The following is a 24,478-nucleotide window of genomic DNA, read 5'->3' on the forward strand; positions in this document are numbered from 1 at the left end:
TTCCATTGTCAGATGGGTAACATGCTGATGTTGTCACAAGGTTGGAGGGAGACACTTCTCAACACATCTGTGTGGAAACCCAAGCCTGTGCTTGTAAACCATAAAAAAGATCTTGTGTTTTAAGCTAAGTGTTATTATAAAAGAGTCAAATGCAAAAAAGATTGCAGGGGGCTGTGTGTGTAGTGCAATGTTACAGTACTTGCCTAGCAAGTATGAGGCCCTAGGTTTGATTCATAGCACTGAAAAAAAGTTATTTTTAAGTTTATAAAGTAAAAATGGTGCAGTAAACTGAGGATAATATATTATTTAATAAATAATTTTTAAGAAAAATTAGTATAGCCTAACTGTGCACATAATGTTTATAAAATCTACAGTAGTGTACAGGAAGTCCTAAGACTTCACATCCATCCACCACTCAATGACTCACCCACAGCAACTTCCAGTCCTTCAGCCTCCTTTTATGATAAGTGCCCTATATAGGTGTACCACTGTTTATCTTTTATATGGTATTTTTACTGTACCTGTTCTATGTTTAGAAACACAAATACCATGTGTTATAATTGCCTATAATATTGAATATAGATACATGTTGTATAGGTTTATAGCTTAGGAGCAATAGGCTATGCCATATAGACTAGATGTATAGTAGGCTACACCATCAAGGTTTGTGAAGTAAGTATATTTTATGTCTGTACAAAGACGAATCTGCTTGATAATGCATTTCTAGAACATCTTGTTCCTTAAACAGTACATGCCTGTATTCTCAAAGTTAGCACTAATTGCTTGATTGTCATCTTTATAGAGGTGTAGTGTATAGATACCTCCCAAGTTCCACTCAGCATCCATTGCTGTTTAGATTTTCCTGCAAACTCTAATGTGTGCATAATTTGGACTTGCAAGATTGGGAGTATTCCCTGATGTTTTGACTTACCTCATCTCTAGACTGAATTCATCTAGGGTCTTACATTATGTAGTAAACACCTGTTGTATTAATGTTGCCAGTAACTGTATGTAGTTAAAGTGGTGCATTCAGAAAGGACTCTTATGGACTTGGGCTTTTGTTAGTAAATGAAGTGAGACTTTTCTCTATATTGAATACTGTGCATTGAATTTAGTTGCATCACTGGTTATCATAATAGTTCTTATCTAGAAAGAAGGAAGAATGAAGTTGAGATAATCTACATGGGTCAAGTATGGTGGAGTATACCTGTAATCCCAGATACTGGGGAGGCTGAGGCAGGAGGATCCCAAGTTCAGGGCCAGCCTCAGCAATTTAGTGAGACCCTAGCTCAATTTAAAAAAGGGGGGTGGGGTGGGGCTGGGGAGATAGTAGTAAAGCATCCCTGGGGTTAGTTCCCAGCATTGCAACAGCAACAAGAGAACTACATGGGTAGTTTTTTTCCTTTATTGCATTGGGCAGTGAATGCATTGACTGATCCTTAGTTTTAAGAATGAGCATCTTCCTCATGGCAAGCGGTTTGTCTATTTCCTGTCACTGTTGAACATAATCTTAGTATGTTTTCAATTACATTTCACTGTATGTGATAAAGTGTGCATGTTTTTGTCAAATAGACTCTTCTGTAGATGTTTTCTAGAATATTTTAGAAATTTTTCAAATAATTTGTATACTATCAATTGTCTTTTTCATTTCCTGTAAGGATATATTAAAATACTCCATTACAGTTATGGGCTTTCAGATTGTTTGTAAATTTGTCAAGTTAACCATTGGCTATTCTGAATTAATATTAACTCGTACATACAAGATCAAGTATTGTAAGGGAATTTTTATTTTTCTTAAAGATAGTTCATTTAAAAAAATAAAACAGATTTCTCCATTCATTCTGAATAAGCTAAAACTCAAATCATCATTTGTCAATGCCCTCTTGCCAGAGACTTCCAGGATCTCTGGTGCTCAGTGTTTAGACTACCCCTAGGTCAATCCCCAGAGCTGCTGAAAAGAAAACTACATGGAACCAGGCATGGTGGCATGAGAGTATAAATGAGGTATCTATATTTTGAACTCAAGGTTAGGGGAGTATTCCCTGATGTTCTGACTCCCCTTATCTCTAGAACGAATTCTTTTAGAGTATTGTAGTGAAATAGAGGAGTGTTATGAGTTGAAATAAGAATGACCACAAACCATTAGCAGCTATGGGGAGAATCAGTAAAAAGGTATTGAAAAAGATTTTTGGACTTGGGCTTTTGTTAGTCTATGAAGTGAGACTTTTCTCTATATTGGATGCTGTGCACTGAATTTATTTATATCACTGGTTATCATAATAGTTCTTATCTAGAAAGAAGGAAGAATAGAGTTAAGCTAACCTCATTTCCAAGTAACTCCAGTTCTATTGGTCAGTAGGGGGCAATTTTGGTCAATTTTGTGGCTTTGGTGCTGCTGTCCCCTCCACTCCTTTTTAAAGAGTTAAACGTTTTTTCAGTGCTGGGAAATCAAAACCAGGGCCTAGTGCTTGCTAGGCAAGTGATCTGCCACAGAGCTACATCCCCAGCCCTAACATTCCCCTCTCCATTTTTAAAAAAGAACTTCTTATCATGTTGCACAGGTTGGTCTTGAACTCCTTGGCTCAGGAGAAATGTAAACATATGTGCACAGAAAACCATGTACCTGAATGGTGTTGGCAACATTATTCACAATATCCAAAAGGTAGAAACAAAGCAAATGTACATTAATGGATGAATAAGTAAAAACAACGTGCTACATGTAAACAATGGAAGAATCAGAAACAAATGAGGATGTGTTATACCTGCTACAATGTAGATGTTCCTTGAAAACACTGTTAGGTGAACAAAGTCAATCCTAAAGATCCCAGATTATCTAATCCTATTCATATTCATATTAAAATTATTCATATTAAAGTCCAGAATAGGAACTATATCCAAACAGAATAGATGAGTAGTTGTCTAGGGTTTGATGGAAAGTGAAGGGATAACTAATGACTACCGGGTTTGGTTTTGTTGTCATGGCCGATGGTAATGTTCTAAACTTGCGAAATTGCAAGTATAAGTGAATATACTAAAAAATCTGAATAGTGCACATTAAAGGAGTGTATTTATGTATGATATCTTAAAAAACAGGTTCCAATAAAAGATACATTAGGAGTTTTACCCAATTTTTAAGCACATTGAGTTTCAATGTACATCCAAAGTTTTTTTTTTTTTTAAAGAGAGAGTGAGAGAGGAGAGAGAGAGAGAGAGAGAGAGAGAGAGAGAGAGAGAGAGAGAGAGAGAATTTTTTTTTAATATTTATTTTTTAGTTCTCGGCGGACACAACATCTTTGTTGGTATGTGGTGCTGAGGATCGAACCTGGGCCGCACGCATGCCAGGTGAGCGCACTACCGCTTGAGCCACATCCCCAGCCCACATCCAAAGTTTACATAGCTTTTTATTTTTTCTTATATCAGTGAAATAGGTATTCAGTTTGCCTTAGGGATAGCATACATTTCAAAGTTCACTAGGAGCACCTTCAAAAATTATCAATAAGAAATTGCCTTCCAAGGTTGGGACTACAGCTTAGTGGTAAAGTGGTTGCTTTAAATGCGTGAGACCCTGGGTTAAAAAAAAAAAAAGTTTTGTAGTGTAAATTGCATGCTTCAGACTTTCTTTTTTATATATAGAGAGAATTTTTTAAATATATTTTTTTTTGTTTTTCGGCAGACACAACATCTTTGTTCCTTGTATGTGGTGCTGAGGATCGAACCTGAGCCCCTATGCATGCCAGGCGAGTGCGCTACTGCTTGAGCCACATCCCCAGCCCCACATGCGTCAGACTTTGTAACCAGAACACACAGCTCGTTGTTGATGGAAAAGAGTTACTGCACCCAGTCTAGGGCTGAGATGTTCTACATCCCCTGCCCTTCTATTGTATTTTGAGACAAGGTCTTCCTAATTTGCCCGGACTGGCTTCGAACCTGCAATCCTGCGTCAACCTTCGGAGTCGCTGGGAGGACAGGTGTGTGCCATCGCACCTATCTGGCTTGATAATTCTCTTTGAAATGTCTGTGTTCGTTTTAAACAGAAGAGCTCTGAAAGGCCTCAGGGACTCATGCCAAGCCTCAGACCCTCGGAGCACACTGGAGCCCGCTATTCCAGTCTGGGCTGATCTGGGCGCCCGTCTTACACTGGCGTCCTCCCCTGGGAAAAAGGAGTCCAATTCTCTGCGCACAGCGCGTCCCGGTCCGCGGGAGCTGGGGGAAGGGCCAGCGGGGGCCTAGGGAACGAGTTCTGACTGAGCCGACCGCGTCTGGCCGGGTCCAGCTCGCGCCCACCGCGGGAAGCCCACTCCGCCAGCTACACGGCGTCCCCCGTCGCTGTCACTCATTCAGAAGAGGGAGGGTCTCGGCCAATCAGGCCCGTCGCAGGAGAGGCCCGCGGAGGGACGCCAGGGGAAGTAGGTGGGCGTCCCTCCACCTTCCGGTTGCCCTTGAGGACCCGGAGCGGCGCTCGTGGTCAGTTTGCCTGTGGCCTGCGCCCGAGCTGTGGGGAGGACGTCGGGACACCCTAGAGGCCGAGAAATGGTGAGCGCGGCGCGGGGGCGGCTGTGGGCGCGCGGGACCCGGTCGGGCCGGCCTCCCGCGGCAGCTCCGCAGTCTGTGGCCGGGGCCACCGCTGGCCGCTCCGCCCTCCGTCCCCTCGGGCCCGCGGGGGGGGGGGAGGGCGGGCAGCCGCGACCCCGGAGCCCCGTCGCGTCCCTCCTTGGCGACCTGGCCCGGCGCGGAGCCCCCTCTGGGCAGCTCCCCGGCTCTCAGCCTGTGCGGTCCCTGCGGGGAGGGTCGCGGGGACCCCGGCTGCGCGTGGGGCGAGGGTCCCGAGGCCCCGGCCCTCCATTCTCCTCATCGGAAAGAGACGCACCGTCCTGCTCGCCGCTCGCCCTTCCTAGGCCGGGGATCCCTAAACTTGGCGATCCTTCCCGGTGTTCGCACACCCAGCCCCTCCCCGGGTCCCACCGTTATCCACCCTCGCACGGCCTTTTCTCCGAGTCCAGTGCGCGCGGGCTTTTTGTTTTGTTTGTTTGCGGCGCTGGGGATGGAGCTGGGGCCTCGCGCATGCCCGCCAGCGCTCCACCCGGAGCTGTGGTAACCCCCGTTTGTGGACTTTTCACTTCAAAGTTAAGCAGAGAATAACCACCCGGCTCTAAGGTGAAGGGGGAAAATGTCCTGTGCCCCTCCTCTTCCCTCCCAAGCAGGATGTCTCTTTCCTTTTCCGTGGTTTTTACTGGTGCATCATAGTTGCACGTAGTGACGGGATTTGTTGTGAGATATTATACGTGCACCCAGTTTAGCCTGAAGCAGGTTAACCTGACTTCGAATTGAGGTCACTCTAGGAAACGTTACAGGTGATGTGGCCCAGCTCACTCTCCTGTTTTTCCCCCGTTTCTGGGTTTTTTGAACTGTCTCTCGGATAGACCCAGGATCCCCGCAGCCATGTCTCTTGGGATGCTTGGCGAATGCCAGCTCCTTCCACAGCCAGTGTGAGGTGCGGGGTGTGGGGCCCCTCAGAGGAGCAGCTGGAGGTCTGAGGCCGGGAGCAGCCTTCCTCATCTAAATAGCTAACTGCTTGGGACAGTCAACTTTTCTTTCTTCCCAGTCCTAGGTTCCGTTCCTTAGAGAACCAGTGGTGATCAGCCAGTTTGCTGGTATTGAGGCGACAGGACAGAAATTTTTCCTGCCCTTTGGGATACCTTAGGATGGTGAAGGGAGAAAAACTGCCTCAAGAGATCAAGGAAAGCCCACCCCAGGGAGGTGGTGCTAGAACCTGAAAAGAATGCACTTTGGGCACTCCAGGGCAGGTCTCTCGGCAGGGAGAACATGGAGCATTTCAGTGGTATCCCCCTTTTTCTTGGGGGTTGTTATTTTCCATATCCTTCACGTACACTTGTGCTTTATTGCTCTGATATAAATTATTTATATGCATCCATCTCTCATCCATTAAAATGCTGAGTTGGGGTGATTTTGCTGGATTCTTCAAACAGTGTCCTCCTAGACCCCCTTCTTAAAGTGAGTGAGTAGCCTTGGCTGAGAATCAGAGGTCCAGGGTCAATTGCAAACTTATAATGTGAAGTCATTGGTTCTTATTGGGTGTTTCAGACTGCCCATACCCGCCACTGGGACTTATTTATATTCTGGGAGCTTTCTAAAAATATTAAATATGAATCTATATATAAAACAATTACATAGTGAATAGAAGCATCAAAAGAGAACAGCTGTGGGGCACTGTGGTGCATGCCTGTAATTCCAGTGATTCAGGAGGCTGAGGCAGGATGATTGAAAGTTCATGGCCAGCCTCAGCAACCCAGCAAGACCCTGTCTCAAAAAAAAATAAAATAAAATAAAAAGGGCCAGGGATGTGTCTCAGTGGTAGAGTATCCCTGGGTTCAGTCTCCAGTTAACCCCCCACCCCACTAACCACCAAAAAGGGAACATCTGTGTAATTGCAGCCATACTGAGACTTGGAAAATGCCTTCACACCACATGCCCACTTGGAATGACTCCTAAAGGCTGCATCATCTCATCTCTCTCTAGATGGAGCCAGTCTTTTAAATTCTTAGATAATCTCCTTGTTTATCTTGCCGGTTTTATAACCTGTGTATGCATTTCTTTTTCAATATCTTATTTTTGCATATTTAATGCAAATTATAATATCCTCTGTATAATAGTATGTGTCAGGTTTCTTTTTTTGCACAGTTAGATTTTTCATGGGATGGTAGCTTAGTTTATTTATTAGACTTTATTTTTCAGGGCTTTTTAAAATTTACAGAAAAATTGAGCAGATAAGACTTTCTTCATAGCTAGTTATTTCCCCTGTTTCATTTTTAATTTTTTAAGTTGTTATATTAATGGTTTTTTAATACTTATTTTTTTAGTTATAATTGTTCACAATACCTTTGTTTTATTTATTTATTTTTACATGGTACTGAGGATTGAACCCAGGGCCTCGCTTGCTAGGTGAGCACTCTACCACTGAGCCATAACCCCAGCCCCTGTATTAATGTTTTTTTTAGTGGTCATTTTAATATTTTTTAGTGGTTATGTAGTGCTGAGGCTCAAACCCAGTGCTTTACACATGCTAGGCAAGAGCTCTACCACTGAGCTACAACCCTGGTCCACACTGTCTTCCAAAATAGCTGCATTATTTTCCATTCACACCAACAGTAAGAGTCAGTGCTGTATGTTTTGTCAGCACTTGTTGACAGTGTTTTGGATTTAGCACCTCACTAGGTATATGATAGTACATTATTGCTTTTGATTTGCACTTACCTAATAGCATATAATGTTGAGCACCCTTCATATACTTATTTGCTAAGTTGCTGAGGTTGGCCTTAAACTCTTAAACTAAAGTGATTCTTCTGCATTAGAACCCCAGTTAGCTGGGGCTGTGTCTGAGCATTTTTTTGTTTGTTTGTTTGGTTTTTGAGACGGGGTCCCCCTTCTATGTTACCCCAGGCTGTTTTTGAATTCCTGGGCTCAACTGATCCTTCCACTTCAGCTGGGACTGCAGGCATTTACCACCTTATCCAGCTCTGGTTGCTTGTTTTCTATACCGGTCTTGTTTTGCAGACGTTGTGTCCTAGCCTGTGGTTTTTCTTTTGACAGTGCCTCTGGCAACACGGAAAATTTTACTTAAAGGGGTCCAGTTTAAGAATTTACTCATTCATGGTTAATGCTTTTGGTGTCCTCTCTGAAATCTCGTTCTCAAATCCATGGTCATCTACAGTTTCCTCTATTTTGTGTCCTATTGGAATTCTCATGTTTGCATTTTACATTTAGGCCTCTGATCCATTTTCAGTTAATGTCAATGAAATCGTAAGGTCTGTGTCTAATCCATTTTTATGGATATGGTATCCCAGGTTTTCCACATCATTTTTGGAATCAGCCTCAGTTTTTTACCATCTCCATTGAACTGTTTTGGCCCCTTTGGCACGTATCAGTTGGCTGCATGTTGTGGTTTTATTTCTGGGCTCCCTTTCTGCTCTGGTCTGTCTGTCCTGTTGATCTGAAGGTCTCTTCTATACTGCTTGATTGCTGTTATGGTAATTTTTTTCTTTATTATATTATTTTATTTATGTGGTGCTGAGGGTGGAACCCAGTGCCTTGTGTGTGCGCTCTACTACTGAGCCACAACCCCAGCCCCTTCATGGTGATTTTGACATCGGTTGTCAATACAACTTTATTCTCAAGTATATTGTGTTGGTCATTTTGGATCTTTTACCTTTTCAAATGAACTTTGATTCTAAAGTTTAAAAGTGGTTCTAGTTTTCTATTGTTCTTCCCCAACCCTTCAACCCTTCTCTGTTGGGGACCAAATCTAGGCCTCACACATACTAGGCAAGTGTTCTCCCACTGAGCTCCCCCCTTAGCCCTTGATTCTAATTTTCTTAAAACTGACTCTAGTTTTGTTTTGTTTTCTTCATAACTTGCTAGAATAATCCTAATTGAGATAGTGTTGAATCTAGTCCAAAGTCGGGAAAACTGAGATCCTACCAATGTTGTGACTTCCTGTCAATGAATTTGGAATACCTCTTCATATATTTAGATCGTGTGTATAGATCTTATTTAGAATTTCATGGGGATGGTCATCAGATTGATACATGTTGGCTGTGGTTTGGGTGTTTATATCCTTTGTGCAGTAGTATTGAGAAGGAACTTTTGGATTGGGGAAGTAGCTTGTTGGCAGAGAGGGTTTGCCCAGCATGCACAATGGCCTGGATTCCATCCCTAGCACCAGGAAGTGGGAGGAAGAGGGAGAGAAAACTATCGACTTTTGTATGTTAATCTGATGTTGTACAACTTTGCTAAAATCTCTTATAATTTCTGGTAGTTTTATATTTGTTCTTTGGATTTTGTGCCTAGACAGTGTTTAATCAGCCTTGCATACCCATAATGATTTATTTGATTGTGGTATATCATTCTTTTTGGGTGTTGTTAGATTCAGTTTGCTGGTATTTGTTGAGGATTTCTATGTCCATTTTTATGAGAGGTCGGCTCTGAGGTTTTCTTTTTTGGTCATGTCTCATCTGCTATTGCCATTTGGGTATGTTAATGTCTTTGGAAGAGATTATCAAGAACTGATGTTATTTCTTTCTTAAGTGTTTGGCGGAATTCACCAGTGAGACCATCTAAGCCTTGTCTTCATCTTTTGAATAGTTCTTAGGTATTGATTGAATTTCTTAAATTCATGTAGTTTGGTTCATTTTGTTTATATATCTCTGTGCGCCTGAAGATTCAAGAAGTTGGTCCATTATCCAAGTTTTCAATTTTTAGAAATGGAGTTATTCACAGTATTGCCCCACCTTTCCTTCCTGCCTTCCTTCCTTCCTGCCTGCCTTCCTTCCTTCCTTCCTTCCTTCCTTCCTTCCTTCCTGGCACGTTACATTCCCGGCCCTTTTTTAAAACTTTTGAGACAGGTCTTGCTGTTGCTGAGGCTGGATTTGAACTTGCGATTCTCTTGCCTTAGCCTCCTGAGATGCTGGGATTACAGGCGTGCGCTACTACGCCCAGCCATAGGAAGACTTAGAAGTACTTTTAAAAGATCAGGAAGACCTTTTATAGTCTTTTTAATGTCTGTGGGATTAATGGCAATGCTGTTTCTTTTTTTCTTTGTTAGCCTGGCTATGAGTTCATCAGTTTTATTGATTTTGGGGGGCGGGTGCTGGGTCTTTGATCCATTTTGATTTCACTTTTGTGCATGGTATAGTTTCATTCTTTTACATGTGGATGCCTAGTTTTCTCAGCACCCCATTTTTGAAAAGACTGTCCTTTTCCTATTGAATGATCTTGGTCCCTGTGTCATAACCCATTTTACTGGCTATGTAAGGGTATCTTCTGGGCTTTCCTTTCCTTTGGTCCATACTCTGTTTTTATGCCACTGCACTGTTTTGATTTTCACATCTTTGAGTATTTGGGGTTATTTGTGCCAGTATTCATAAGGCACACTTCTCTGCACTTTTTTTTCTTATAAAGTCTTAGTCTTTATTATTGGGGCAGATTTTTAAAAAAAATGCTTTTATTAGTTCATTACAGTTATGCACAATAGTGGGTCCATTTTCACATCTCATACATGTGTGGAATTTAATTTTCTCCATTTCAGTTCCCAGTGCTTCCCTTCCTTCCTCCCTCCTGCTTATTCCCCTTCCTCTACTCTACTGGAAACTGGATAATTTATAAATAACAGAGATTGCTGGGCACAGTGGGGCTTACCTGTAATCCCAGCAGCTCAGGAGGCTGAGGCAGGGAGATCATGAGTTCAAAGCCAGCCTCAGCAAAAACACAAAATAGGGCTGGGGATGTAGCTCAGTGATTAAGTGCCCCTAAGTTCAACCCCTGGTACCAAAAATATTAAATAAATAACAGAAATTTATTTTTGACAGTTCTGGAGGCTGGGAAGTCCAGGATCAGAAGCTAGTCAGTGAGGTGTTTATTGAAAGCCTTGTCTCTGCTCCAAGGTGATACCTTGTTGCTGTGTCCTCATAGGGTGAAAAGCAGAAGGGCAAAGCACCTGCTTGGCTCTTTCCAGCCGTCTCATAAGGGGCTAATCCTTCCCTCAGGAAGCCACAGCCTCGTGGTCTGATTGCTTGCTAAAGGTCCCACTGAGGTTTTGGGGTTTGTTTCACCATAAATTACGGAAGGGGACACAAACATTTGAATCATAGCACAGGGTTTTGATTACTGCTGCACAGTCTTTATTAGATGTAGGAAGTCTCAGATTATTTCTGTTTCTAGAAATTAGTCTACTTATTGGTGTAATCCAATTTGTTACTGTACCCCAGGAGACTTTGCATATAGGCTGTGAGGTGTGCATTTCTTTCATTTGTGCTCCGCTGCTGTACAGGAGCTTGTTGCTGTGGTGGGATGGTGTGGGGGGAGCAGCGCATTCCACAGACCTAGGATTTGGCCTCATTTTTTAGGGAGCCTATGTTCCTGGGTTGTGACTTTCTTAAGTACTTCTAGGTCTTCCACTCACCTTTGTTGCTGCAGGAAAGTTAGAGGGAATTGGGTACCTCCCTTTTCCCAGAAGTTTGGCCCTGGTTACATCTCTGTTAGACTTTTGGGACATACATTCAGCCCTCAATATCTGTGAGTTCTGTGCCTGCAGATTCAAACAAGGAAGGGTGGAAAACCTGTCTGTACTGGTTATGTTTGTTTGTCATTGTTTTCTGAACATCCTGGTAGGTTTTCTGGAGGTCAACTACAGTAGAACAGCTATGTAACTAATGTACATCGTAGCTGGTGTGCAAATCATCTGGAGATCATTTAAAGCCTATTAAAGGCTTTAAAGGCAAGCACTATGCCATTTCATATAAGGGATATTTTAGCACGGGGGGCAGTGGTTCTGGAAGTGAGCCACAGTGGATACTGAGGGATGGCTATAGTTTTCCTCTGTTTCTTTGTTTTTGCTGTGTGCTCTTCTGTTGAGCTATATTCCCAGCCCTATAGTTTCTCTTGAAGAAAGGGCTTAGGAAAACAGACACAATTCCTTGGGCATCTTTCAGAATGGCTATGTTTCCCATGAAAGCAAGCAGTGATTTTTCCCTGATCTTCACTGGGGACATCTGGTAGGGTTTCTGGAGGTAAAAGTAAATGGGAAAGTCCATTCCAAGATTGGTCCCCATCATTATCATTATTATTTTTATTTATTTATTTTTACCTCTGAAGCTTGTCCTCCTCAGCTTTTAGTAGTACACCAGTGATGGTTTAGTTTTCCCTACTCTGGTAACCGCTCTTCACACAGGTTTCTGCTCTAGTAAGCTGCACTTTATGGGCTTTTGTCTTTGTCTCTCCATTTGGGGCATCAGTTTTCCTGTAAACACATTTCTCTGATGGATGTCAGAAGAGTTGCTAATTTTTAGTTCATGTGCTTTCTCATTCTCTGGAGGTGAGTGTTGCCTTCTATGTCTTTACAAGCCACAGTGGAACTGAGAATTACCTGACTTCACTTTTTTATATTAGTTGGCACTTTTTTTTCCTTTTTTTTTTTTTTTTTATGGTGCCTTGGGTGGAGCCCAGGATCTTGGGTTTGCTCAGCAAGCATTCTACCACCCAGCCCCACCACCAGACCTACTGACAACTTGTAAACCTCAGACTTCCTCCACCCCCCGTGCCCACCTCTGGATAAGGTAGTGTTCCTATTCTGCTGTTGCCCTGTGGATAATTCATTTGTCATCTCAGTTGCTACGTGGAAGGATATGAATGTCGGCAGAGAGCAAGAGTCTGATGACCAAGTTATAGAATAAATGTTTGGAGACCAGAATCGTGAACTTATGAATCCTCCTTTACATACATGTGGGATGTTTTAGGACCCAGTGGCCTTTGAGGATGTGGCTGTGAACTTCACTCAGGAGGAGTGGGCTTTGTTGGATCTTTCCCAGAAGAATCTATACAGAGATGTGATGAGGGAAACCTTCAGGAACCTGGCCTTTGTAGGTAAGTGTAAAAACATTCCTGCCCTTGGTCATCTAAAGAACAAGTGTTTCTTTATCATCAGTGCTGGAAAGGGAATGCTTTGGTGAATAAAATAAATCAGCAGGGTCTCATTGTGCCATAAATTTTCTAAATATTTATTCATAATGATTTTCTGGATCTACGTTTTAGGAATAAAATGGAAAGACCAACATATTGAAGACCAATGCAAAAATTCAAGTTTTTCTAAATACTTGAAAGAATTCATACTGAAGAACAACCGTACAAATGAGAGAAACCTAAGGTACTTTGTGCTTATAAGGGAAAGCAGTGTCCCTAGAGAGAATTTATAGCATGTTTTAAAATTTTGTTTTTATTAAAACTTTGTTGTTGAGACAGGGTGAGGTTACCCAGGCTGTTTTTGAACTTGTGGGTTCAGGCAATCTTCCTGCTTCAACCTCCAGAGTAGCTGGGATTATAGGCGTAAACCAGTATGCCCAGGCTCATGAAAATATAAAAACAAAGAAACAGAACATGTAAACCCATTTTAAGTTTTTTTTATCCTTCAAAAATTTTGTTCGAGATCCACATACTTATATATCACATAGTTCATGGTTCACTACATTTCACTGTATATTAAAAATTCCCATCTGTGAATATTACTGTTTTGATAATAGCTATGATCAAACCCCCTGGCAGAGCTTTCTGCCCCCCGCACCAGGGATTGAACAGTCCAGGAGCACTCAGCCACTGAGCTGCATCCCCAGCCCTTTTTTACATTTTATTTAGAGACAGGTCTCACTGAGTTGCATAGGGCCTCACTAGCTTGCTGAAGCTGGCTTTGAACTAATCCATCTGCCGCAGCCTCCCAAGCTGCTGGGATTTCAGGTGTGTGCCACCATGCCCAGGCCTCGAAGAGCATTTGATCAATTCATGCTCAAGCAATTTTGAGAGTGAATAAAACCCTTATTTCCCAATAATAGACAAGTGTAATTTGTATTAATAAATATAAAATTATAAGAAACAGTTAATACTGCTTTTCCTTTTTTGCAGAAGTCATCTGGTAGAGAGACTCTGTGAAAGTGAAGAAGGCAGTCAGAATGAAGAAACTGTCAGCCAGATTCTAGATCTTAATCTGACTGAGAAAACAAGTGGAGTTGAACCCTATGATAGCACCACATGTGGAGAGGAGTCCATGAGTCATTCATCCCTTAGTAAGCACCCAAGAGCTCACACCGGACAAAAAACCCATGACCATCACGGTGAAAAGGAGACACATCAAGATAAGCAGTGCGCAAAAGCCAATGGTTATCATCACACTAGAGAGAAACGTTATGAATGTAAGGAATGTGGAAAAGTCTTTATTTCTCTTTCAAGCTTTCAAAGACACAGGATAACACACACTGAAGCGGAACCTCATAAATGTAAATGTAAAGTATGTGGGAAGGCCTTTTATTCTACTAATTTATGTCAAATACATGAAAAAACTCACCCTGAAAAGAAACCTTATCAATGTAAGCAATGTGGTAAAGGGCTAAGTACTGCCAAGTCCTTCCAAATACATAAGAGGATTCACACTGGAGAGAAACCCTATGAATGTAAGGAATGTGGGAAAGCCTTCAGATGTCCCAGTGATTTTCGAAGACATAAAAGAACACACACTGGAGAGAAGCCCTTTGAGTGTAAACAGTGTGGTAAAGCTTTTGCTCGTTCTAGTTCTGTTCGAATACATGAAAAAACTCACACCAGAACAAACACAGGCTGTGAATGTAAGGAATGTGGGAAAACCTTTGTTTCTCTCTCAACCTTTCAGAGGCATATGATAAGGCATACTGGAGATGGGCCTTATAAATGTAAGGACTGTGGAAAAGCATTCATTAGTCTTGTTTCATTTCAAATACATGAAAAACTACACACTGGAGAGAAAGTCTATCAGTGTAAACAATGTGGGAAAACCTTAAGCAATCCCAGTTCCTTTCGCATCCATGAAAGAACTCACACTGGAGAGAGACCCTACGAATGTAAGGAGTGTGGGAAATCCTTCAATTGTCCAAGTTCCTTTCAAAGACATGAAAAAACTCACACTGGAGAGAAACCCTTTGAGTGTAAAAAGTGTGGGAAAGCCTTCAGTCGTTCCTGTTACCTGCAAATGCATGAACGGATTCACACAGGAGAGAAGCCCTATGAATGTAAACAATGTGGCAAAGCATTTAGCAGTTCCAGTTCCTTTGGAATACATAAAAGAACTCACACTGGAGAGAAACCCTATCAATGTAAAGAATGTGGGAAAGCCTTCAGTTGCCACAGCTCTTTTCAAAGACATCAAAGGATTCACACTGGAGAAAAACCCTATGAATGTACAAAGTGTGGTAAAGCCTTCAGCCGCTCCAGTGTCTTTCAAATACATGCAAGAACTCACACCAAAGAGAAACCCTACGAATGTCAAGAATGTGGGAAAGTCTTTGGTTGTTCTAGTTCCTTTCAAATACATAGAAGAACACACACTGGAGAGAAACCCTATGTATGTCAAGAATGTGGGAAAGCATTTAGTTGTTCTAGCACCTTTCAAAAACACAAAAGGACGCACACTGGAGAAAGACCCTATGAGTGTCTAAAATGTGGTAAAGCCTTCAGTCGCTCTAGTACCCTTCAGATACATAATAGAATTCATGAAAGAACTCTTAATGAAGGGAAAACTGCCCAAATACCGTGAGTATGGGAAAGCCTTCATTTGTCCCAATCCCTTTCAAAACAGGAAAGAAGGCATACTGGAGAGAAACCCTGTGTAGGGAAGGTGGGGAGCACATTGAGAACACCCACTGGTGAGCAACTCTAACATGCTGAAGGTTCAGGTGCCTTTTGTTGTCCCACTTCACTTCAAAGCCATGAGAGAATGCGTGGAGGAGAGACGCAAGCAGTGGAACGGCAGCAGTGGGCAAAGCCCTCGGGGGGCTCATCTTAAGGGACATGTAAAACGCACACTGGGGCTTGAGTGGAGCTTGGCATGTTAGAGCTGCTGACCAGCCCCATGACCTCTGGTCAGTACCCAGGCAAAGGTGGAGAGAAATAATGAACACTGCATGGAAGACTTGAAGTGTGAAAAACAAGAAGAATGTTTTCAATTTTGACAGTTACTTTGAAAGCCTTATAAAAGCTTCCAATTTAGAGAAAACATACATTTGAAATAATATGCAAAGCCTTATGCAAATTAATACACATATAATGCTCCAGAAAATACACATCCTGAAGGAAATGTTATTAAAGGTGTAAATTGATTTTCTCACCTGCCTTCCTCTTTTTTTTTTTCCTTTTCTTTAATACATAAATGGGGGCTGAACCCAGGAGTGTGCTACCACTGAGCTGCATTCCCAACCCTTTTTAAGACAGGGTCTTGCTAAGTTACCAAGGCTGATCTTGAATCTGTGGTCCTCCTGCCTCAGCCTCCTGAATTGCTGGGATTAATAGGCATGGGTCACTGCTCCCAGCTTAAATTGATTTTCTTTATTAATAGCTCATTCTTTTTTTTGGAGAAGGGTACTGGGGATTGAACATGGGGGACCTCAACCACTGAGCCACATTCTCAGTCCTATTTTGTATTTTATTTAGAGACGGGGTCTCACTGAGTTGCTTAGTGCCTCACCATTGCTGAGGCTGGCTTTGAACTCACGATCCTCCTGCTTTAGCCTCCCAAACTGCTGGGATTATAGGTGTGCACTACGGCACCCAGCTGATAGCTCATTTTTAATATAGATCTCTAGACTTTGAATTTTTACTAATTTCCACAAAGAATTATTGACTTGATAATTTTCACAAGTACTTTTAAAGCAACAGTAAGAGTTTAATAGGTAGTGTTTTTAAGTTACTTAATAAAATTTTTTTATCTATTTTTAATTGTGGGGTTTATGGGTAAATTGAAATGTTTCTAATATACAGAGAAGTTTGATTTTTATGTACTTTTTAAATTTTGTGTTTAGTAGGTCACTTAAAACAATTGTTAACTGTTGGAATTTCTTACTGGTCATGTGGCGGGTTATAGATCTGTCTCCTCCATCTCTATATTCTACCATTTCTTATGGGAGAAACTGCTTTGTAAAAAACATGCATAGAATTTTATTTTATTTTCTTGGGTAATAAGGCGTTGCCATCAATTTTTAAGTATGTAAAGTTTTTATCATAATCTCATGTTGATTCTTATTTTCATCTTTTGCCTTTTACTGTTGTTATTTCTGGCTGTTATTTGGATAGTTCACTTTGAGTGACAGAGACCTGTGATTGAACAATAAAAGTGTGGGAGAGCCATCAGTCCTTCCTGTTACCTGCAAATGCATGAAAGGACTCACAGGAGAGAAGCCCTGTGAATGTAAACAATGTGGCAAAGCATTTAGTAGTGCCAGTGTTGGACTGTGATATGACTTTGTTGGTAATGGTGGGAAGCAGATTTCCCAGAATCTAGTCCCCTTATGGTGCCTTGTTAGAAGTTGGCAGTAGTCTAAACTTGGATGAGAACTGGAAAGAAGTGAAGAGGCATTTATCAGATTTTTGAAGTCACACATATTTTTGCCTAGTGTGTGAGGCTCTGGGTTCGATCCTCAGTGCCGTATATAGGTATTGTGTCATCTACAACTGAAAAAAAAGAAGTTGGATTCCCTGTTCTGAGATGTGAAGTTTCTTGTAAATTTTTGTACCAGTTCCACATGAGATATCTCAGTTGGAATTTTCCCCCAAACCCTAATGTGCTGTCAGGCAGCCAGTTTAGACAGTCATTCTTGGAAATACTCTGACTCCCCTCTACGGGTTGAATTGATATAAGGTCTGATTTGTATAGTGAATGTCCGTTTTCAGTGCCAGTTACTGTGTTCCAGATTGCATGGCAGCTACAGTGATGCCAAAGAAATAACTAGATGAGGGGCTGGTGGTGTAGCTCAGTGGGAGGGCACTGCCCAGCATGCTGAGGCCTTGGGTTCAAATCCCCAGCCACCAAAAGGAAAAAAAAAAAAAAGCTTGCTTATTGCATTGTGCAGTGCTCTGTGTTAGAGCATTTGGCTACTTCCATCTGAGGAGCCTGGAGGGAAGTCTTCCTCTTCCTCACAGCTGAATATATCATTCTGTTCATTTTTAGTTACATTTTATTCTCTGTGATTAAAAATATTGAAAAATTTTTCAAGGAGAATTTCTGTACATTTCTCTTAATAATGTTGAATATGTTCAAGCAACTTGTATGCTAACAAATGTTGTCTCTTTTATTTACTAAGATATATTAAAATATCCCATCGCCATTGTGGATCGGGTTGACTTTTAGTTTTGCCAAGCTATTCATTAAACTTTATGTGTTACCATGTATATACAGCTTCAGGCATTTTTTCTCACATGAATTTCACTTTTACTGCATATATTGTTGGAGTTTTTATCATAATGTCAAATCATGGTTTTGTAGGTGCTCTCTTAAACGACAACCACAAGTATCACCCCTGTTTCAAGGAGGAGGGTAACACATTGTGGCATGATCATAGCCAAGGGGACCATGTGTTTATGTGTGTTTTTTTTTTTTTTTTAAGGGGTGCTCAAAATTTCTTACAGGATTTGTACTTGTGTTATAAGGAAGACATTTCTTTGGGATGTTTTGAGGAAGTAAAATCTTGTCCTTGATAACTCACTTTTGGAGGTTGGGTGTTTCTTGGTTTTGCTTTTTGTAGCTCTCGCCGTCAAGCCCAGATTTCACATATTGGACAACGATGTGCCCTGAGCCTCAGCCCATGATAAATTCTTTAAATTTTAGTTCATTTCTGTTTTATTGATTTTAAGTTACGATTTGGATCCTGAATGTCCCCCAGGCTCATGTGCTGCAGGTGGGCTGCCCGGGAAGTGGTGGTGAAGCCTTAGGGAAGTGGGGAGTCATGGGAGGCCCCTGAAGGGTTACTGGGACCCTGGCTCCTCTTTGCATCCTGACCGCATGAGGTGACGGTGTCCCCCACCAAGATGTGCTGCTTCACCACAGGCTCAAAGTGACAAAACCAAGATCATGGTGTAAACCTCTTCTCCTGTTTGGAGGTTGACCAGTACCCTTCATGTGCCAGGCTGAGAGTAGTAAATTAAGGAAAAACCCAGCCTTCCTGGAACTCAGCAGCTGAGGGAGGAGGTAGCTAGCGAATGAACAAGAATATAATAGGTTTCCAAAAATTAGGGTTTTGGGTTTTTTTTGCAGTACTGGGGATGGAACCGGGGCTTCAAGCATGCCAGTGCTACATCCCCAGCCCCCTAAAATGAGATTGGAGGGAAAAAATAAAGGCCAGGCATTATGGAGTACACCCATAATCCCAGTCCCAGCTACTTCAGAGCCAGCCTGGGTCTTAAGTGAGACCCTGTTTCAAAATTAAAAAGGCTGAGAATGTAGCTCAATGGTAGAGCATTTGCCAAACGTGTGAGACCCTGGGTTCAGTCTCCAAAAAACAAACCCCAAAAGTAAAAGACAAAATGACATTATGGGCTGCAGGTGCTCTGTGGTGGAGCACTTGCTAATATGTGTCCCCAGGTGTATTTCATATGGTGTCTACGCGCAGTGCTGGGGGTGAGCCCAAGGCCTGAAGCGTGATAGGCAAATGCTCTACCACTGAGCTCCACCCTTGGCGTGTGTGTGTGTGTGTGTGTGTGTGTGTGTGTGTGTGTGTGTTTTGCTCCTAAGTGACAGGTGAATGTTCTTTATTTGCTCGCTTGCTTCCCAGCTTTGCTGGTGTTTAACTGACAGCCAGTTTACTGCTCATACTTAAACTGAGATGTCTGACATACACTCTATCCTTGAAAACTTCCCCACAATGCAAATAGCGAACATATCCAAGAAAATTCACCAACTGCTGTTTCCGTTCCTATGACTGTGGTTTTCAGACTTCATATAAGTAGAATCATGTAATATGCAACCTTTTTAATTGGGCTTCTTTCACTTCCTCCATGTGACGCAATTATAGTGTCTCCTTCAGGCCTGGTCCTTAGATGGCAGTAAGTACCTCAGATTCTTTCAGAATCAGGTCCTTGGTCCCTCACCCAACCTTGGACACAGTCCCCAGATCCACAGACGGCTTCCTGGGGCTTTGACACCCGAGAGTCCCCACCTTCCAGCCCCGGTTCCGTGTCTGAGGGCTGCTGGGACCTGGCCCTACTCCGCGCATTCCCAGGCTCACCCTACACGTCTGGAACTCATCCCCAGCCACTCCCTTCCCACCTTCCTGTTCGTCCAGTGGAGTCTGGAGGCGCAGCCTGAAGCCGCCATGGGGAAGGCAAGCGGGGCTTGCGGCTGGTGGCCCCCGCTGAGCCGGGGTGTCCTCTCTCGCCTCCCGTTTGCTTTTCACCTGTTCACTGTCCAGTTCAGTGTCATGGGCGCTCTCTGACGGCCGCGCCTTCTCCCCACAACAAACTAGTTCTGCAAGCGCAGCAGCAGCAGCGTCTGCAGGCCCAGCGGGCCAGCGTGGGAAAGCGGTGCCACTGATGCCACTGCGGACCAGCGGGTCCCGAGGCCACCAGGAGAGGGGGGGCGGGGCGAGGCAGGGGACTGGGCTTGGGGGCGGAACCTGACAATGCGGGGTGGGGCCGAGGCCAGAGGGTGGGGCTTAGTGGGGGGCTGAGCCCAGACGGGAGGGAGGTCAAGGGCACCGCTGAGCAGGGACTGGCCTGCAGAGCCGGGCAGTGAAGGGCGAGGGTACAGTGGAGACCGGGAGGAGTGTTGAGCTGTTGGAGAGGCCGTGGGGGACTTGGAGAGGGGGAAATGAGGGGACCCAAGGCAGTGCTAAACCGGAGGAATGGGCCTTGGTGGAGGGGGCTGCTCGCCACCCCAGCACCGCCAGACCTCGCCGCAGCTCGGATGCTCCGGGAGGAAGACTGACGGAAGGAAAGAGCCTGGGACGGAGGTGGCCGGGAGAGGGCGGTCTGGTGGCTGGAGATGGGTGGGGGGTTGAAGGGGGGCTGGGGGGGGAGTAGGAGGCGAGTTTCAGTCCTCAGGTGCCTGAGCTAAAGGTCCTGCAGGGGAACCCGAAGGACTAGGAGACAGCTCCAGGGAAGGATAAGGGCCCAGCCTGAGAGTTTGGCCTGGGCTCGTGTCCTGGGACTGCCCTGAGCCAGAGGCAGGACCCCACAGGGAAAGGAGTCTTCGCTTGCTGGGTCGGTCCAAGGCTCTCCATCTGGGGGGAGCCCCTGGTGGGCGAGGGCCAGTGGGGCTATCAGGGCGGGACCCGCGCACTGCAGTGGGACGCGACCACCGGCCGCTGGGTCTGCCTGGGAGAAATGAGTGCCTGGGGTCGGGATCTGAGTGGGAACTGGTCAGGCCAGTTGGGGCGACCTGTGTAGGGACCCGAGGAAGGCCGGGCCGAGCGCCTGGCTCGGAGGGGTCAGCAGATCCGCTGCGTGTTCCAACGAGGGCAGCACTTGTGCGAATTTGACTGTTAGGCGAGATCCTAACCGGACTCCAGGTGAGAGTTTCCTGCTGACCCCTCACTGAAGGAGGTTCCTGCACAGGAGCTGCGGTGTGAGCGGACCCCAGCCCCCTCCTCCCCGGGGAGGATGTTTTCCCTGAGGTTTCCAGGTTTATTGGAAGCAGAGTCTCAAATCCACAAACCTCTTCCCCCAGCCTGGCTATTCCTAGAACTGCGGGAAATTCCTCCTGCCATTCCCAAAGGCCAGCTGCCCCAAGGCCAGCTGCTCCTCTCCAATTTATATCATTATGTATAACTACTTATCCTTTATTGCACATTCCAGACAAAGTGTTTTATTTATTATTTTTATTTATTTTTTTGTACCAGGGATTGAACTCAGGGGCATTTCATCACTGAGCCACATCCCCAGCCCTATTTTGTACAGGGTCTCACTGAGTTGCTTAGAGTCTCGCTAAGTTGTTGAGGCTGGCTTTAAACTCCTGATCCTCCTGTCTCAGCCTCCAGAGACGCCGGGATTACAGGTGTGTGCCGATGCCCAGCTTAATTCTTAATCATTTTTTAAAGAGATAGGGATAACTCTTTAAAATATTTATTTTGGAGCTGGGGAAGGTTTCTGTGTTCAAGTCTGAGCACCAAATAGATACATAAAATATTCATAATAAAAAATCTTATTTGACAGGAAAGCAGAGAATCAGCACATGGATCTAAGGTAAAAAGAAAAAAATTTTTCCTTTCTTCCCAGTGTCTTTCCTGGGCACAGATGTCCTAGGGAACTCCCTTGGGTTGAGGTTCCTTGTTGGAAAGTTTCCTGGCTGGTCTGGCCTTCTGACCCAGTCTCAGGACAGGACTGCCTCTCCCTGAGCTGGTCAGCTTAAATAGATTTATTTACTTGCTTCATAGTATTTCAATAAATGGAAAAATGTATTTAATTAATAGAATCTGAACAACAATATGAAATATTTCCAAAAAGACAAGAAATGTGAATCTTAAAAAAATAAAATTTTACCATATTTATATTTTACTTGTTATGTATTCTTTTTACTTTTTTAACTCCCCTAGTATGTGCAGTAAGTTCAGGAATTGTGTTTTTTCCTCTTGGATGATTTCAAAGAGAATTCTGGGGCATAAACTCGAAATTCCTAGAAATGTTAAAATAGGATCAGTTGTTTGGAAACCCATTTCTTGCCTTGGAAACAACAAAACTGTCATCTTCCCTTTCTGAACAGAATAGTTATTTAGGGGTTTTGTACTTTACATATCAATATATGCTTCAAGTAATTTTTGCTGGATATTTCACTAGGTTTTTCTCATTTAAAATATCATTGGTGATCCAAAGCAATGTGAGACCTAAGATAGTCACTGAAAGCTAAGGCCACCCTTGAACTCAGGAAGCTGAGGCAGGAGGACCACAAATTTGAGGCCAGCCTCTCCAACTTAGCAAGACCTTGTCTCAAAAACAAACAAAAGGGGGAATATAGCTCCATGGTAGAGCATCCCCAGATTCAATCTCAGTGCAGCATAAAACAAAAAGCTTCTCTTCACGTAAGTTGATTATTTAACATATTTGGTTACAGCAATGGAAAGGTGACTCACATATATTCTCTTTTAAGAAACTTAGAAAAAAACCTATACTTTCAATGAAAGTGTGAAAAGTAGAATTCTAATACCAAATGGTAGATACAAAATCTCTAACAAAACAACCATTAATATTGTGCTTCATTCTTATATAGAAGTCACATGGTAGAGAGATTTTTGAAATGAAGAAAGTAGTCAATGTGGAGAATATTACAGCCAGATTCCAAACCAATTTGAATAACAAAAGTACTGGACTACACTCATGTGAATATAGCATGTGAGGAAGATTCTTCATTTGTCACTCATGGCATAGTAGACACATGAGATCCCATGCTGGACACAAACCATGAGTGTCAAGAATATGGGGAGGGCTGGGGATGTGGCTCAAGCGGTAACATGCTCGCCTGGCATGCACGGGGCACTGGGTTCGATCCTCAGCACCACATAAAAAATAAAATAAAGATGTTGTCCACCAAAAAATGAAAAATAGATATTAAAAAATTATCTCTCTCTCCTCTCTCTCTCTCTAAATAAAAAAAAGAATATGTGGAGCAGCCACATAAATGTAAGGAATGTGGGAAAGGCTTCAGGTATTGCCAATCTGCCAGTACACAAAAAGAATCACAGCATCTCTGTGGGGTTTATTCTACTTCTGTTTCTTAGATAAAAATGCTATGATTGTAAACAACTGGGAAAACCTATATACCTCTTCAAGGTTTCTGAGCAACTGAGGTAATTCATGCTATAAGAAGCACTATGAATATGATATGCAGGAAAGCATTCAGATATCAGCACTCCATTAAATTACACGAAGTGACTTGCACTGAAGAAAAACCTTATAAATGTAAGAAATGTGGGAAAGCCTTCAGATATCACCAGTCTGCTCAAACATGAAAAAGAATACTCTGCACAGAAACACTATGAATGTAAATAATGTGGGAAAACTCACATCTGCTCTAGGTTTTCAAATGCATGAATGAAGTCATACTGAAGAGAGACTGAATGTAAGAAGTGTAGGAAAGCATTCAGATATCAAAATTTTGTTCAAAAATATAAAAACAGGGCTGGGGTTGTAGCTCAAGCGGTAGTGTGCTTGCCTGGCATGTGCAGGGCACTGGGTTCGATCCTCAGCACCACATACAAATAAAGATGTTGTAACTGCTGCAAACTAAAAAAATAAATATTAAAAATCTCTTTAAAAAAATAAAAAAAGATGTGTCCACTGAAAACTGAAAAATAAATATTAAAAAAATTTTAAAAATATATAAAAACAATCATACTGAAGAGAAACCCTATGAATGTGAAGAATGTGGCAAGGCCTTCAGGGTCTTGCCAACGTGGTCAAATGCAGGACAGGACTTGCAGTGCAGAGGAGTGTTATGAATGTCAGCAAAGTGGGAAAACCTACATGTTGGCTCTAGGTTTCCAAAAATATGAATTAATTCACGTGGGAAAGAAACCCCAATGTAGCAAAGCATTAAGATATTTCAATTCTGCTCAAAGACATGAAAATACATTAGAGAGAAACTCTATAAATGTAATAAATGTGGGAAAGCCTTCAGTTACAACCAGTGCATTCAGAGACATACTGCTGGAAAGCACCATGAGTGCAAGCAATGTGGGAAACCCACATATCTGATCTAGGTTTCCAAGCACATGAATTAAGGAATTCTGGAGAGAAACACTATGAAGGTAAGGAATGTGGGAAGGCCTTCAGATATCACTACCCTGTTCAAATACACATTAAGATGTGAAGAACAGCCGGGCACAGTGACGCAGGCCTGTAATCCCAGCGGCTCAGGAGGCTGAGGCAGGAGGATCACAAGCTCAAAGCCAGCCTGAGCAAAAGCAAGGTGCTAAGCAACTCAGTGAGATCCTATCTCTAAATAAAATACAAAATAGGGCTGGGGATGTGGCTTACTGTTTGAGTGCCCCTGAATTCAATTCCTGATACCAAAAAAAAAAAAAAAAAGGAAGAATAACTTTGTTTTGTATTAAAATAGGAAGTGAATATAATCTTTGTCCATGTTTTCATTGCTACTTTTATTTTCTTAATGGAGAGATTTTGAGATTTC

The 24,478-nt window shown here is 42.9% G+C and overlaps 1 protein-coding gene and 1 non-coding gene across 3 annotated transcripts; one reads left to right on the forward strand and one right to left on the reverse strand.

Moving 5' to 3' along the window:
- Positions 1-6: 6 nt before the first annotated feature.
- LOC120892144 (small nucleolar RNA U13) lies at positions 7-111 on the reverse strand. Its single transcript, XR_005736798.2, has one exon. It is a non-coding gene; the product is annotated as a small nucleolar RNA U13 (small nucleolar RNA).
- A 3,619-nt stretch (positions 112-3,730) lies between these two features.
- Positions 3,731-18,064, forward strand: LOC101959559 (uncharacterized). 2 transcript variants are annotated; one of them, XM_040290415.2, is made up of 4 exons: positions 3,731-4,533; positions 12,181-12,435; positions 12,604-12,715; positions 13,465-18,064. In XM_040290415.2, the coding sequence occupies exons 2-4, from the start codon at positions 12,402-12,404 to the stop codon at positions 15,122-15,124; spliced, it is 1,806 nt and encodes a 601-aa protein (XP_040146349.2). In that variant the 5' UTR covers positions 3,731-4,533; positions 12,181-12,401; the 3' UTR covers positions 15,125-18,064. The 2 variants fall into 2 exon arrangements, with proteins under 2 accessions (XP_040146349.2, XP_013218749.2); XM_013363295.4 differs by having other exon boundaries at positions 3,732-4,533; positions 12,309-12,435.
- Positions 18,065-24,478: the final 6,414 nt, after the last annotated feature.

Source organism: Ictidomys tridecemlineatus, chromosome 2, assembly GCF_052094955.1.
Source record: "Ictidomys tridecemlineatus isolate mIctTri1 chromosome 2, mIctTri1.hap1, whole genome shotgun sequence".
NCBI classification, from domain to species: domain Eukaryota; kingdom Metazoa; phylum Chordata; class Mammalia; order Rodentia; family Sciuridae; genus Ictidomys; species Ictidomys tridecemlineatus.